Source organism: Otolemur garnettii, unplaced genomic scaffold (genome assembly GCF_000181295.1).
Source record: "Otolemur garnettii isolate 467f Iridium unplaced genomic scaffold, OtoGar3 scaffold00102, whole genome shotgun sequence".
NCBI classification, from domain to species: domain Eukaryota; kingdom Metazoa; phylum Chordata; class Mammalia; order Primates; family Galagidae; genus Otolemur; species Otolemur garnettii.
Window position 1 is genome coordinate 846,730 of NW_003852497.1, and position 15,272 is coordinate 862,001.

General features: G+C 39.1%; 1 protein-coding gene across 5 annotated transcripts in view; it reads left to right on the forward strand.

Annotated features, from left to right (window-relative positions):
- NSD3 (nuclear receptor binding SET domain protein 3) overlaps window positions 1-15,272 on the forward strand; it is a 130,915-nt gene that overhangs the window by 79,939 nt on the left and 35,704 nt on the right. For 4 of the 5 annotated variants that reach the window (XM_023516989.1, XM_023516991.1, XM_023516990.1 and 1 more), the window contains exons 8-12: window positions 7,460-7,560; window positions 9,686-9,731; window positions 12,585-12,715; window positions 13,093-13,221; window positions 14,206-14,332. In XM_023516989.1, the coding sequence (XP_023372757.1) occupies window positions 7,460-7,560; window positions 9,686-9,731; window positions 12,585-12,715; window positions 13,093-13,221; window positions 14,206-14,332 (534 nt within the window). Of the gene's footprint in view, window positions 1-7,459; window positions 7,561-9,685; window positions 9,732-10,633; window positions 11,864-12,584; window positions 12,716-13,092; window positions 13,222-14,205; window positions 14,333-15,272 lie in introns of those variants that run through there. The other variant, XM_023516993.1, reaches the window with a different exon arrangement.

A 15,272-nucleotide genomic window follows, 5' to 3' on the forward strand; every position in this document is an offset into this window, starting at 1 on the left:
TTTTTTCCAATCTTAAGTACGATGTTGGTATTTTAATAGGGATGGCATTGAATAGGTAGATTGCTTTGGGAAGTATGGACATTTTTACAATGTTGATTCTTCCCAGCCATGAGCATGGTATGTTCTTCCATTTAAGGATTTCATAATTTTCTTTATAGAGGTCCTTCACCTCTTTTGTTAGGGATATTCCTAGGTATTTCATTTACTTTGAAGCTGTGGTGAAGGGAGTTGTATTCTTAGTTAGCCTTAATCTTGGCTGTTATTGGCATATACAAAGGCTATTGACTTGTGAACATTGATTGTATATCCTGAGACATTACTGAATTTTTTGATGACTTCCAGGAGTCTTGTGGTTGAGTCTTTGGGGTTCTCTAAGTATAAGATCAAATCATCAGCAAAAAGGGAGAATTTGACCTCCTCTGCTCCCATTTGGATGCCCTTTATTTTCTTCTCTTGCCTAATTGTATTGGCTAGAACATCCAGCACTGTGTTGAATAGTAATGGTGACAGAGGACAACCTTGTCTGGTTCTAGTTCAGAGAGGAAAAGTTTTCAGTTTTACTCCATTCAGTAAAATATCAGCTGTGGGTTTGTCATAGATAGCTTCGCTCAGTTTCAGAAATGTGCCACGTATGCCTATACTCTTCAGTGTTCTAATTAGAAAAGGATGCTGTATTTTATTGAATGCTTTTTCTGCATCTATTGAGAGGATCATATAGTCTTTGGTTTTACTTCTGTTGATACGGTAAATAACATTTATAGACTTGTATATATTAAACCAACCTTGCATTCCTGGGATGAAAACTACTTGATCATGATGTATGATTTTTTTGATGATAAGCTGTAATCTGTTGGCTAAGATTTTGTTGAGAATTTTTGCATCTATATTCATTAGTGAAATTGGTCTGAAATTCTCTTTTTTAGTTGAGTCTTTTCCTGTCTTTGATATCAGGGTGATGTTTGCTTCATAGAACGTGTTGGGGAAGATTCCTTCCTCCTCAATTTTTTGGAATAATTTCTGGAGTACAGGAATAAGCTCTTCCTTGAAGGTTTGATAGAATTCTGGTGTGAAGCCATCCGGGCCAGGGCATTTTTTGGTTGGAAGATTTTTTATTGTTTCCTTAATCTCAGTGCTTGAAATTGGCCTATTCAGGAGCTCTGTTTCTTCTTGGCTAAGTCTAGGGAGACTGGTTCCAAATATTGATCCATTTCCTTCACACTGTCTAATTTCAGAGCATAGAGTTTCTGATAGTATTCATAGATAATCTCTTGTATCTCTGTGACATCAGTTGTTATTTCCCCTTTATCATTTCTGATTCAGGTTACCAGAGATTTTACTTTTCTATTTCTAGTTAGTCTGGCCAAAGGTTTATCTATTTTATTTATTTTTTCAAAAAACCAACTCCTTGTTTCATTAATTTTCTTAATGATTCTTTTGTTTTCACTTTCATTGATCTCTGATTTAATTTTGGATATTTCTTTTTTTCTGCTGGGTTTAGGCTTAGGTTGTTCTTCTTTTTCCAATTCCGTAAGATGGCTTGTGAGTTTGTTAATGTGCTTTCTTTCTGTTTTTCAAATGTAGGCATCTAAAGTGATAAATTTTCCTCTCAAAACTGATACCTGCAGTATCCCACAGGTTTTGGTAGCTTGTGTCTTCATTGTTGTTATGCTCAAGGAAGTTAATGATTTCCTCTTTATTTCTTCTTGCACCCAACTGTCATTCAACAGAAGGTTGTTTAATTTCCATGTCTTTGTGTGGGTTTGAACATTCTTGTTGGAGTTGAGTTCCACCTTTAGTGCCTTGTGTTTCGAGAAGATACAAGGTAAAATTTCAATTCTGTTGATTCTGTTGAGGTTTGTTTTGTTTCCTAGGATATGATCAATTTTGGAGAATTTTCCATGGGGTGATGAGAAGAATGTATATTCTTTATCTTCGGGATGGAGTGATCTATATGCATCTATCAAGCACAGTTGCTCTAGGGCAGGGGTCCTCAAACTTTTTAAACAGGGGGCCAGTTCACTGTTCCTCAGACCGTTGGAGGGCCGGACTGTGGGCCCGGGACGAGTCAACTGCTAAGCAGGACAGGCAGCAGCAGCAAAAACACCCGGTGGGCCAGATAAATGTCCTAGGTGGGCATGTGGCCCATGGGCCGTAGTTTGAGGACGCCTGCTCTAGGGTCTCATTTAAGTCCCTTATATCTTTGTTTAATTTCTGTTTAGAGGATCTGTCCAGCTCTGTAAGAGGAGTATTAAAGTCCTGAGTTATTATGGTATTATAGGATGTCATATTGCTCAGACTGAGTAATCTGTTTTAAGAATATGGGAGCATTTAAATTGGGTGCATAAATATTTAGAATTGAAATGGCTTCTTGTTGTATTTTTCCCTTGACCAATATAAAGTGACCATCTTTGTCTTTTTTGACTTTAGTTGCTTTAAATCCACATGTATCTGAAAATAAGATTGCAACTCCTCTTTTCTTCTGAATTCTGTTTGCCTGAAAAATTGTCTTCCAACCTTTAACTCAGAGTTTTAATTTGTCTTTTGAAGCTAGGTGTGCTTCCTGCAGACAGCAAATGGATGATTTGTGTTTTTTAATCCAGTCAGCCAATCTGTGCCTCTTCAGTGGGGAATTCAAGCCATTGATATTTATTGAGATAATTGATCAGTGTGGTAGTGTTCTATTCATCTTATTTTGTGAGATTCCATAGCTTACATCATGGTGGAAGTTAGGTTCTGTTCTTTAATTTCTGAGTTCTTACTTTGCTGTTGATCCATTGTGATGGTCACTGTGTAGAATGGGTTGAAGTATTTCCTGTACAGCTGGTGGTGTGGTGAATTTCCTCAGTGTTTGCATATCAATTAATGATTTGATTTCTTCGTCAATTTTAAAACCTTGGCTTAGTAGCATATAGAATTCTGGGCTGGAAATTGTTCTGTTTAAGTAGATTAAAGGTGGATGACCATTATCTTTTGGCTTGTAAAGTTTTATTAGAGAAGTCTGCAGTCACCCTGATAGATTTGCCCCTGTAGATCAACTGGTGCTTACTCCTGGCAGCTTGAAAAATCTTTTCTTTTGTCTTTTGGACAGGTTCATCACAATGTGTCCTGGAGAGGCTTGGTTAGAGTTAAGGCGACCTGGGGTCCTATATCCCCCTGAAAGGAATATGTCAGAATCTTTGGTGGTATTTGGGAAATTTTCATTTATAATATTCTCAAGTATGGCTTCCATTCCCCTGGGGCATTCTTCTTCCCCTTCTGGGATACCCGATAACTCATGTGTTTGAGTGCTTCATATAGTTCCATAATTCTGATGGTGAACATTCTGCTTTCTTTCTCTCCTTTTTTGCCTCTTTAAGTATCTGAGATATCTCAAGAGCTTTGTCCTCTACCACTGAGATTCTTTCTTCTGCATGGTCTAATCTGTTGTTGATACTTTTCTATTGAATCTTTAAGTTCCTTAATTGATTGCTTCAGTTCCTTCAGCTTTGCTATATCCTTTCTTCATATCATTCATATCTTTTTTGATTCTGTTTTTGGATTTCTTTTTCGTTATTTTCCATCATTTCCTTCATTGTTTTCATCATCTGTATTCTAAATTACCCTTCTGTCATTTCTAACATTTCTTTATAGGTGGAATCCTCTGCAGTAGCTACCTCATGGTCCCCTGGGAGGGTTGCTCTGGACTGGTTTTTCATGTTGCCAGGATTTTTCTGCTGGTTCTTCCTCATGAGTGATTTATCTGCTTCCTTGCCCTAATTTCCCTTTCACTTCCTCTTGCTCTTTATGTTCCCGTGCCTCTGGACTAGGGTTTCAATGAGTCCAGTTCTCCACTGCTTTTGTCCTCTTTATGGGATCCAGAAGTCCCTTGCTAACTCCTAGTGTCTCCAAAGGGATGTTTCTGGGCCAGTCCCACCAGCCAGAGATGCCTGAGGTTCCTCTCCCCGGATTCACTGTGCCCAGTTGGAAGGAAGTTGTTAGTCGGCCGCCATCTTGCTCCTCTATGCTTTGATTTTTAATGGAACTTAGTTTTTTTCCTTTCCCTTGTTACTGAACATCATATTTTCATGTAGTCTTTTCATGGTAAGATTTAAGATCTACTCTGAACATTTGCTTTCATTTTTTTCTCTTTTTAACTAAAAGGTTATAATTCTTCATATCTGGAAAAAGGCAGCCTGATTTCTTCCTTAGGCAGGCAACCTAAGGTTGTAAATTAAGATTGACCTTGGTTTAAGTTTGGTTATCAGCTTTTGGTTAAAAGCATACCTTGGCTCGGCACCTGTGGCTCAAGTGGCTAAGACGCCAGCCACGTACACCCAAGGTGGCAGGTTCGAATCCAGCCTGGGCCACCAAACAACAGTGACGGCTGCAACCAAAAAATAGCCAGGCGTTGTGGTGGGCGCTCACAGGAGACTCGCTTGAGCCCAGGAGTTGGAGGTTGCTGTGAGCTGTGATGCAATAGCACTCTACCCAGGGGGACAGCTTGAGGCTCCTGTCCCAAAAAAAAAAAAAAAAGCATACCTTGTCTGGCTCGGCGCCTGTGGCTCAAGTGGCTAAGGCGCCAGCCACATACACCTAAGGTGTATGGCTCACCAAACAACAATGATGGCTACAACGAAAAAATAACTGGGCATTGTGGTGGGCGCCTGTGGTCCCAGCTACGTGGGAGGCTGGGGCAGGAGACTCGCTTGAGCCCAGGAGTTGGAGGTTGCTGTGAGCTGTGATGCCACGGCACTCTACCCAGGGGGACAGCTTGAAGCTCTGTCTCAAAAAAAACAAAAAAGCATACCTTGTCTTAAAATGACCATTTTGTTTTTGTGAAAATATCTTCAAAAGTAGTTGAAAAGTCAGAAAGGATACTTGATCTCCCTTCAGAAATCAATTGTATTATCATCTTAGCCAGTGTTAACTGCTCAAGGAAAAATCTTGAGCCTTTTCTTGGTAAATTTAGGGGGTACATAAAATGTGGCACTACCCCATTTCTGTGGGTTAAGGAATTATATTTGCATTCAGACTAGATTTCTAAGCTATTTTCCAATTCTAGAAATGCTCGCTTTCTCTTTCTTACAATATCAACATAATGCTTTTAGTAGTTTTGAATGTGTATGTTCTTTGGTAACCTTTAGAATAATTTTAAGTTATGTTGCTCTATCCTCTATAAGACAGTGGATCAAGGGTGGCACCTATGGCTCAAGGAGTAGGGCACTGGCCAAAAACTGCAAAAAAAAAAAAAAAAAAGATAGTGGATCAAATCTCCTCTGTACTTCATGGTCCAATTATACTGTCACCCTCAAGACAAATGAAGATTTTTTGTTTATTTTCAAGTAACTCCATTTCATTTTTGCCTTCTCTGGTAGTATGTGAATACTGATGATTATACCAAAGTATAGATCCCTGGGATCTTTAGGCTGGCCTAGGAGGGTAAGATATCTGTTGTCTTAGTAAAAATTTTCTCCTCAAAAGTTTGAGGAGAAGGGTGAGTAAAAGGAGGAGCCAACACCTTTATTTGTGACTTCTGTATTATAAATTGATTAGCTACAGCTCCGAAACAATACATGATTATCAAACTACTCTTTCTCTAAAACAAAGTAGTGGAATCTTACTTTGTTTTGGCTTTGAACTAAGGTGAGGAAAGCCATTAACAAGTTGCCGAGAGCAGTAAAACCAGAAAATAGGAAGGCTATATTGAAGTAGCTTCTGTCTGATCTTATAGGCAGTCTTAGTAGCTTCTTCTGTGGTTAGCAAGTCGTGGCTCTTATTTAGGAAGGACTCTTTAAGTGGTCTAAGTGCTGAAATCATAGAAGACAGCTGCACTGAAGGCATCATTCCTTCTCAGGGTCCCAGAATGAAATCATCCCTAACCTAGTGTTCCTACAAGCTGTGATCTTCAATCCTTGTTTTATCCTTCCAAAAATGGGGTCCATGTGAGCTTTCTTTGTACATTTAAAGAATATATTCTGTAAGAATCTTAAGTTTCTTATTTTGCCATTTGACATGAAGAAGTTTTACAATTTGTTTCAGTTAGTTTTCCATGACTCTTTTTTTTTTTTTTTTTTTGAGACAGAGTCTCACTGTGTCACCCTGGGTAGACATCACTGCTCACAGCAAGCTCCAGCTCTTGGGTTTATGTGATTCTCTTGCCTCAGCCTCCCTAGTAGCTGGGACTACAGGCACCCGCCACAACACCCAGCTATTCTGTTGTTGTTGTTGCAGTTGTCATTGTTCCATTAGCTGGCCTAGCCGGGTTTGAACTATGCGGCTGGCACCACAACCACTGTACTATGGGTACTAATTCTTTCTTAAATATAAGACGTCCTTTGGCCAGACTTGGTGGCTTACACCTATAATCCTAGTACTTTGGGAGGCCAAAGCGGGTAGATCACCTGAGCCTATGAGTTCAAGACTAGCCTGAACCAGAACGAGACCCCCGTCTCTAAGAGAATAGCTGGGCATTGTGGCAGGTCCCTGTAGTCCCAGCTACTAGGGAGGCTGAGGCAAAGGGATCACTTGAGCCCAAGAGTTTGAGGTTGCTGTGAGCTATGACGCTATGGCACTCTACAGAGGGTGACAGAGTAGACTCTATTTCTAAAAAAAGAAGAAGTCCTTTGATAGTCAAATTAATGGTTAGATATTGGTCACATTTCTGTGCTTTTCCTACTTTGGTTGTTTATAACAATATTAAATATTATATAAGTACACCAAGCACTATTAACCATTTTATATGTAGAATTTAATTCAACTCATTTGTTAAAATGTAAAATGTTAAATACTGATGAATTTTGAACCAGTGATTCCTAATGTCACCTAGATAATGAAGTCATTTTACCCTTTCCTTCAGTCCCTTCATCTCCTCAATTATATGTACCTAAATTATATGTTTACCTGCTTTTAAAACTAAACTATGGACTTGGTGCCTGTGGCTCAAGTGGCTAAGGCACCAGCCACATACACCTAAGGTGGTGGGTTCAAATCCAGCCCAGGCCCGCCAAATAACAATGACAGCTGCACCAAAAAAATAGCTGGGCATTGTGGCAGGCTCCTGTGGTCCGAGCTATTTGGGAGGCTGAGGCAGGAGACTTGCTTGAGCCCAGGTGTTGGAGGTTGCTGTGAGCTGTGATGCCACAGCACTCTACCCAGGGGGACAGCTTGAGGCTCTGTCTTAAAAAAAAAAAAAAAACAACTAAACTATTGTCTCTCTTATTTTGGTTTGGCTTTATATTTATAAAAATCCTATTCCCCTTTATTAGTGTAATTTAGTATTCTGTATCTCAACTCAGCCTTTATAGTTTGACCTATTAAAGAATTATATGCTCCCAGATATTTAATAGCTTTCTAGTAATTCACTATTAAAATTCCAGAAGTAATGGATAAGAAAAGGAAGGAATTTATTCAAATCTTAATTACACAGATGTCAGGATATCTGTAAACAAATGTTTGTTTGTTTGTTTAAATCATCTCTTAGGCTCAGTAGAAAAGAAGCAACAGAGAAGATCAATTAGAACTCGTTCTGAGTCAGAGAAATCCACTGAGGTTGTGCCAAAGAAGAAGATCAAAAAGGAGCAGGTTGGCTTCCTACATGTAGAGAGTTAAAACAATGTATTTGTAAATGCTGTGGCTTATATTGGTATTTTAAAAGAATGAGAAACTTTCCCCCACGCTGGTTTTCCTTTTTGGACTATCTTATGCTTCTGTTCTGGTGGGTGACAGTGCCCAATTCTGGTAGAACCACACCTGTGATTCTGCTTCAGTCATTTTTGCAGAAAATAGTCAGGCTTCAGGAGATGGGAAGCCAGTGGTGCAGGACTTTTTAAAAAATTCTTCACATTTATTTTGAAATTTCTGTTACAAGCAAAATGATTTCATGGTTTTGTGATTTTTATTTGGAATCATCATTGACTTCCTTTTTTTTTATTTTGATTTTTGGTTTAAGCTGCTGGTATATATTGTTTTTATTTTTTAAACCAATCAAATTAATTTAACTTATCTTCTCATATTTAAGAAGCAGGTAATCATAGATGATCTGGTTTTTCTGTTAATATCACAGATTTTTTGGAATGTTATTTTCCCAGTGGAATGACACTCACCTGCTATCAGGTTGTCAGAGAAACAATGTTTAAGTAGAAAGGTAGGGGTGCATTTTGACTGAACTCTCTTAATCCAGTGTAACCAATGTAGTAGTATACAAGTTAAATTACCTTTTCAAAGAAACTTTTAGAAACCATTCTCCTTTAAATTAAACTCACAATCAGATTCTTAATTATTTTAAAGTGAAGGAATATCCATTTTTATAGCCCACATACTTCCTGTGAAAACAAATTCTAGATGGAATTAGTTCCAATAAATTTTATATTTTTAAAATCATTTAAACATGGAAGAATGTGGAATTTTCTATTTAAAATATTTCCTTAATAATTTTAAACTTCCAAATTTAAAATCTAACTTTGTTGCTCTGTGGTATTGCCAAGCATGTAAGACAATTTTTTCCAGAATATTTAACTAAACTTTAAGTAATATACTAATTTGTCATTCATTTATCATATTAACTTTCATACTTAGGAAATTATATTCCAAAAAATCTTTCTGAGCTCTTGCAGATCTACGGTTTTCATTTTCAAAATGAATGAAGTTGTGATTTTGCCAACTGGTTCCCAAATTCAGTCTGTGACTAGTCAGTTTAAAATTAATAAGCAGAATAAGTACAAAAAAAGGGTCAAATTGTTAATGCCACAATTGTTATAGCTAGTAGTAGAACAATGCCAGTGATTGTTTAGAAGATTTTATATTTGTATTACTAATTGTATCTTATAAAAGCGTTTCTGTTGTATGTTTTTTTAACCTGTTGTAAAAAAAATAAAATTTTTTAAAAAGCTTAGAACAATCCTTAAATATTTACAAAATGTGTTTCAACATGCATATTTCACCACATATTAAAAAACATGAAATTTAATCCATAGCTTAAACAGGTACTCCTCCAGACAGCATCCTTTCTCTGATTCCAATGGTTCAATCCTCAGATTACCACGTGTTTTACATATACATTGGCAGAATAACTTCTGATCTCGCTCTCCTAATGTAGGATCAAGACACTGTTCATAAGACACTCAAGAAAGTGCTTTTGCAATATCACAAACTTATTTCCTTAAGTTTGTACTAGCAGCAAAAGTGTTGAGCTTGCAGCTGTATGGAGCCCTGTAGCACTCTCTACAGAGAGGGTCCTGATTCCCAGCAACTTAGCTGTGAGTGCAGGCGCGGAAGGGTCTTAAAGTGGCGTGAGTTACATTAACCTGAGTATCATAGTAAGTAAACATTTACCTAATGTCTTTGGGGCGGGAGGGGTTTATAGCAACATTGGGGCTGGTTGCAGAAACAACCCCTCTCCTGCCTCCCAGACACTGAGGAAAGTATTCTTGTTCTCTTCATATACCAAGGGAATGGTGGGAAAAGTTTTTGCAAGAGAGCATGTGGCTGTGTGTCGTCACTTGGTATTCAGCACAGGTAGCTAGGATTTACATGCTCCCTGACCTTCAGACAGAGAACTTTACCCAGAAGATGGGACTGAGTTTAGATTTCAGATACATTAATCACTCATCATTACTTAGATTGATGAAAGCATTTTTTTTCTCCCTCTGTTAATAATTAAAAGTGAAAATAATTTTCCTTTTAATGCTGTGTTTTTCTGTCCAAACAGGTTGAAATGGTTCCTCAGGCTACATTGAAGACTGGATTACAGAAAGGTGAGTTAATATTATAATGTTGCTTTGCATTTCTTTGATTAAAATTAATTTTTAAGAGTTAAACTTACTTGTACTTTATGTATTGTCTGTCTCTGTAAATCATTGTTGTTACTCTTCAGTGTGAAATTGCAGTATTCCCTGAGGGTGTGTGTGTGTGTGTGAGAAAGAGAGAGAGAGAGAGGGGGAGAAAGAGAGACACTTTTAAAGTTGATCTTTATTCTGTACCTCCATGTGAAAAGTCTTACTTGTTTTGGTAAATTGGAGAACACTACGTAGACTTCATACGGTTTCCAACTTTCTCCATAAGATTCTGGGGGTTCACTGGCTTATAAACTAGGGATGTGACGAATCCACTTTTTTTGGTATTCGACTGAATACCGAATAGTAGCTATTAATGTTTGTCAAACATGGACAATGACAAATCAGACAGGACAACCTGATTGAAAAAAATCTTGCCACATTTATTTTTACAGTGCTGTAAAATCTTTTTGTAAATTAAAATGATTCATAGCATATTTATGGCCACTATTAGATGACCTTATGCAAATCTATTTGAGATATGCAAAAAGTTTAAGAAACCTTAAACTTATATCTGTATTTTTTGTGTGCAATTTGACTACAGTACAAACTCCATAGTATGATTCGTGCGTTTTTGATGAGATCAAACTGTATTTATACCTGTAGTTTACTCTGGGCAAATTGCATTATTAAAAAAAAAAAAAAAAACACCAGCCTCTCTGCATTCTCGGGGAGAAGTCTGCAGCGATGGTCTCCGTGGAGATCCTCAGCAGAACTGAACAGCCTCTCGGAGGGAACACTGCTTGGCGGAGCTCCAAGAAAAGGCATCGCGATGGCTGCGAGATTAGGAGGCCTGATTGCCTTGTGTTTCCACCATTCCACAGGGTCGGCGGACCGGGGAGTGCAGGGCTCTGTCAGATTCAGTGACAGCTCCGTCTCCGCAGCGATTGAGGAAACTGTGGACTGAGATTCCTGTACAATTTCATCCCAGAAACTCCAGACTTGTAGTCTCCATGCAAGATTTCTTTGTCGGCGGCTTGATAAACAGTTTCTTTGTTTTCAATTTTGATTTTGCCAGTCATCATTATTGGCATTTTCTTGCCTGGTTTCTTCTTCAAGACTCTGAACAATTGCTTTAACATTCAAATGATTTTTTTTTTTTGTTCTGAGCTGGATGGGTACAGCTTAAATCATGGGTCCAGCCTAAAAACCACCGTTTAACTTACACTGATCAATTTCAACATGGACTGTTTTTTTGTTTTTAAATAAAGCATCATTAATGCATATCCTGCAGGGTTTTGCCAAACAGCCCAACTGTATACATTACAATCATTAAAAGCTCTTTTTAAAAAATATTAGTGCCGTTATCATGGAGAACAGTATGACAGCTGTCCTTGACAGTCTGTCATTTTTCTAGCGTTTTCAGAAACTCATCGGATATGGCAGTACCTGTGTTTCCCTTCGAAAGCCTCTCAGTACAGCACTGCTGTTCCTCTGTTAAACTCTTTGTTAATCCAGTGATCTTTTAGGCCAAGGAAATACTTTATGGTGGTGTCCTGGGTCCATACACCAGCAATGAAGGAGATAGATTTGTGTACTTGTGTTTTTAAATCAGCATTAACATGGGCAGGCATCCCTTACTGATAGATGTCAGGAAACATTCAGTGAAAACTTGTAGAATGGGATGTGATAACAAGGTTCCAGTAATGCGAGCAGCGTCCTGAGGCCCACATCCTGCACCACAGACCGTGGCTGTGGACCAAGTGCTGCTCTCACTCAGCCTGTTGTGGATCGCCCGGCCTCAGGAGACTTTGTTTCTCCGTAGTTGCTTCTGGACTGCACACTTCCACCATAGCTTGCTGGGCTGATCTAGATGTCTGTTTGTTGTGTGGAAATTTGGGGGGCAACATCCAAAACACAAACCGTGGGTTGAAATATTAACCGTCTCCTTGGTTCCTTGGTTTTTACCGGGCCTGATCTGCACATTTCATCGTGGCTGTTTCTGTATAGCCTGTACTGCATTAGCCCAAGAGATTGTCGCTTTGTAACTTTTTGCACTATTGTTTTGGCTGGATTTGTATTACACACAGTTTAAAAAAAAAAATTCCACACTACTCTCTGCCTTTTTTTTTTATACTTATTCCTTCCCGCAAAACTTCCACGTAGAGGTCTCCTGTCCAGCTCTTCGTGGTCTGGCTGCCCTTGGACACTGTCCATTTACAGCCCTCACAGTGCGCCTCCCAGATGGCATGGCACGTGTAGCCGTGCTGCAGCACTTATTAATGGTCACAATAAATGCAACAATTACGAACATCCAAAAGTTATTGGGGGGGCAGTATTCAACTGAATTGCAAAATTCAGGGGAAAATGGCACTATCCGTGTACGAATCGAATACAAATCAAAGATTTGTCACATCCCTAATAAAAACAAGATGGAGATGTCTCTGCGACCATATTTGTAAGCTGCACAGTGTGTTGGGTTTTATGTCTTCTCCCACCAAATTGAATGGTTCTTTGACTTGCTCCAAATCTATCAGCTATCCTGCAGTTTTGACAGAATTGGTTTTTAGGTTGGAATTTGGGCTCTGTCGACTGAAAGTAGCTTTAGAGCAGGAGAACTGAATTAAATGTTTTGATAGACTGGTTGTAAATTAAATCACTCATTACTGGGAAGGTCAGAAACTTAATTTTGACTTGTGACTTCAGAGTTACAAAGAGAGCTGTGCTTTTTTTCACACTAAAGATGAGTTTGGGGACAGAAAATATTCTCCCACAAAAGAAATTAAAACAACCTTAAGCACTATATTAGAATTAATTTCAGTGTATTATGTTAAGGTGCCAGCGAGATTTCAGATTCCTGTAAACCTCTAAAGAAAAGAAGTCGCGCCTCCACTGATGTAGAAATGACTAGCTCAGCGTACAGAGACACGTCTGACTCCGACTCCAGAGGACTGAGTGACCTGCAGGTACGTCCGTCCCAGCTCTGCCCGCAGTGCTCTCCATTGCTTTGCAGACTAAAGGCTCATAATGCTTTTGCCTAACTTATTTGGGAAAACTGGGAAAAATTTTTGAATTCACATAGGGTACCAAAATCACTGGTTATTTTATGAGTGTCTTAATTTTGTTGTTCTATTATATGACAGAAGTATAGTTTGTTTTTAATTTTAACCAGAATTTCTTCCCAAACAGCGGAGATATGGTATCCATGAGTTACAAAAAGAGAGGAAAAATGAAGTTGTGCCAAGATGTATTTGAACACATCTTACTAGCATTTTCATAGCATCTGACATTTAGGGAATTTTTGTTTTGTTTTTCTTAAAAATGTGCTGTGTTTTCTGTGTAGGTAGGCTTTGGAAAGCAAGGAGATAGCCCGTCAGCTACTGCAGATGCAGATGTTTCTGATGTGCAGTCCGTGGATTCAAGTTTGTCAAGAAGAGGCGTTGGCATGAGTAAGAAGGACACCGTGTGTCAGGTAGGCGGCTGACAGTTGACCCTGTGGCTTAATACAGTTGCTGTGATGTATCCTGCCAATGACAGACTTAACTCCTATTAAAGAAAGTAGTATGTTTCTAAATTTTGATCTGACTTTAAAGCTGCAGCTCTCAGAGCTCTTTCTGGCTCTTTTCTTACATGCAAGTGCCAGTCTTTGTTGTGGTAAACTTTCATTAATTGGAAGTAAATGGCAGACAACTGATTTCAAGAATTTTCTTAAATTTGAATTTATTTTGACTTTTAAAATATATTTTTGGGGTGGCACCTGTGGCTCAGTGGATAGGGCACTGGCCCGATATACCAAGGGTGGCCGGTTCAAACCCGGCCCCAGCCAAGCTACAGTGGGAAAATGGCTGGGCGTTGTGGCAGACACCTGTAGTCCCAGCTACTTGGGAGGCTGAGGCAACAAAATCGCTTAAGCCCAAGAATTTGAGGTTGCTGTGAGCTGTGACGCCACAGCACTCTACCTAGGGTGGCATGTTATGCCTAGGGTGGCATAACAAGACTCTCAAAAAAAAAAGCAGTGACAACTACAACAACAACAAAAATAGCTGGGTGTTGTGGCAGGCACCTGTTTTCCCATCTACTTGGTAGGCTGAGGCAAGAGAATCACTTAAGCCCAAGAGTTAGAGGTTGCTGTGAGCTGTGACACCACAGCAACTAACCAGGGTGACAATTTGAGACTCTGTCTCAAAAAAATACATATATATCAAGTATGACTTTCAAACTTGTTACCATATTGGGTCTGGAAATATTGTAATTATCTAGTCCGTTGGTTCTCAAAGCAAAGGCCAAGGACTAGCAGCTGCAGCATCTTCAGGATATTGTGAGGATTGGACCCCACCCCAGACCTACTGAATTAAAACCTTTGGGTGAGGGATCCAGGAATCTGTTTTAAATGAGTCCCTTGTGTGGTTCTGATGTTTCTTAAGGTTTGAGAACCACTGCTTTTTCCATATTACAGATCTGTGAAAGCTCTGGTGACTCTCTGACTCCTTGTGAGGGAGAGTGCTGCAAGCACTTTCACCTGGAATGCCTGGGATTGACATCAGTCCCTGATGGAAAGTTCATCTGCACGGAATGTAAAACCGGTAAACTTACTTACTTTGATAGATATGAACAGATGAATAGGGAGGAATAAGAATGTGCAGTAGCGACATTTCCCATTTCCCATGACATCAAAATCTCATCACTCTTATCTGGTCCTTCTTTTTCCTTCCCATGGGTTTGTCACCAAATTCATTGATACCATTTAGTGATTAGGCTTCCCAAAATCAAAAGAGTAGTCAAATTTCCTTCTACGATCAACCCCATCAAATTATGGACATGATGGCTTGGTGCCCGTAGCACAGTGGTTACAGCACTGGCCACAAACACCAAGGCCGGCGGGTTCGAACCCAGCCCAGGCCAGCTAAGCAACAACGATAAATGCAACAGAAACAAAATAGCAGGCGTTGTGGTGGGTGCCTGTAGTCCCAGCTACCTCGGAGGCTGAGGCAAGAGGATCACTTACGCCCAAGAGTGAGGTTGCTGTGAGCTGTGATGCCATAGCACTCTACCTAGGGTGACATAGTGAGACTCTGTCTAAAAAAAAAAATTATGGACATGAGTTTATTGATCTTAAGAGTTAACAAAGTATGTGCATTAAGTTATTTTTCAGGTAGGTTTTAGATTTTCTGTGTTCAACAAATTGGTTTAAAATCCTTAATAGACTGCAGCAAGTGTCAATCAAAAGTATAACCATAATGATTACATTTTTGAGTGGAAATATGGAGCTTCTGGAAACTTTGTAAACTTGAGATTCACCATTTATTCCTTATCCCACTATCCTTAGATTGCCACCTATCAAAATAATTTATAGAAAATGAATATGCTAGTTTCTTCCTTAGGTAGCCATGATTCTGGTTAAAATCATAGAAAGCAGATGGTAGTGGTTTAATCTGTGACAGCATGGCAAGTGGAAAATCAATTAGAGATGGTGTTGTGTTGCTTCTAGGAACCACATTAGTGTGTTTTCTGGTTCTGTTCTGT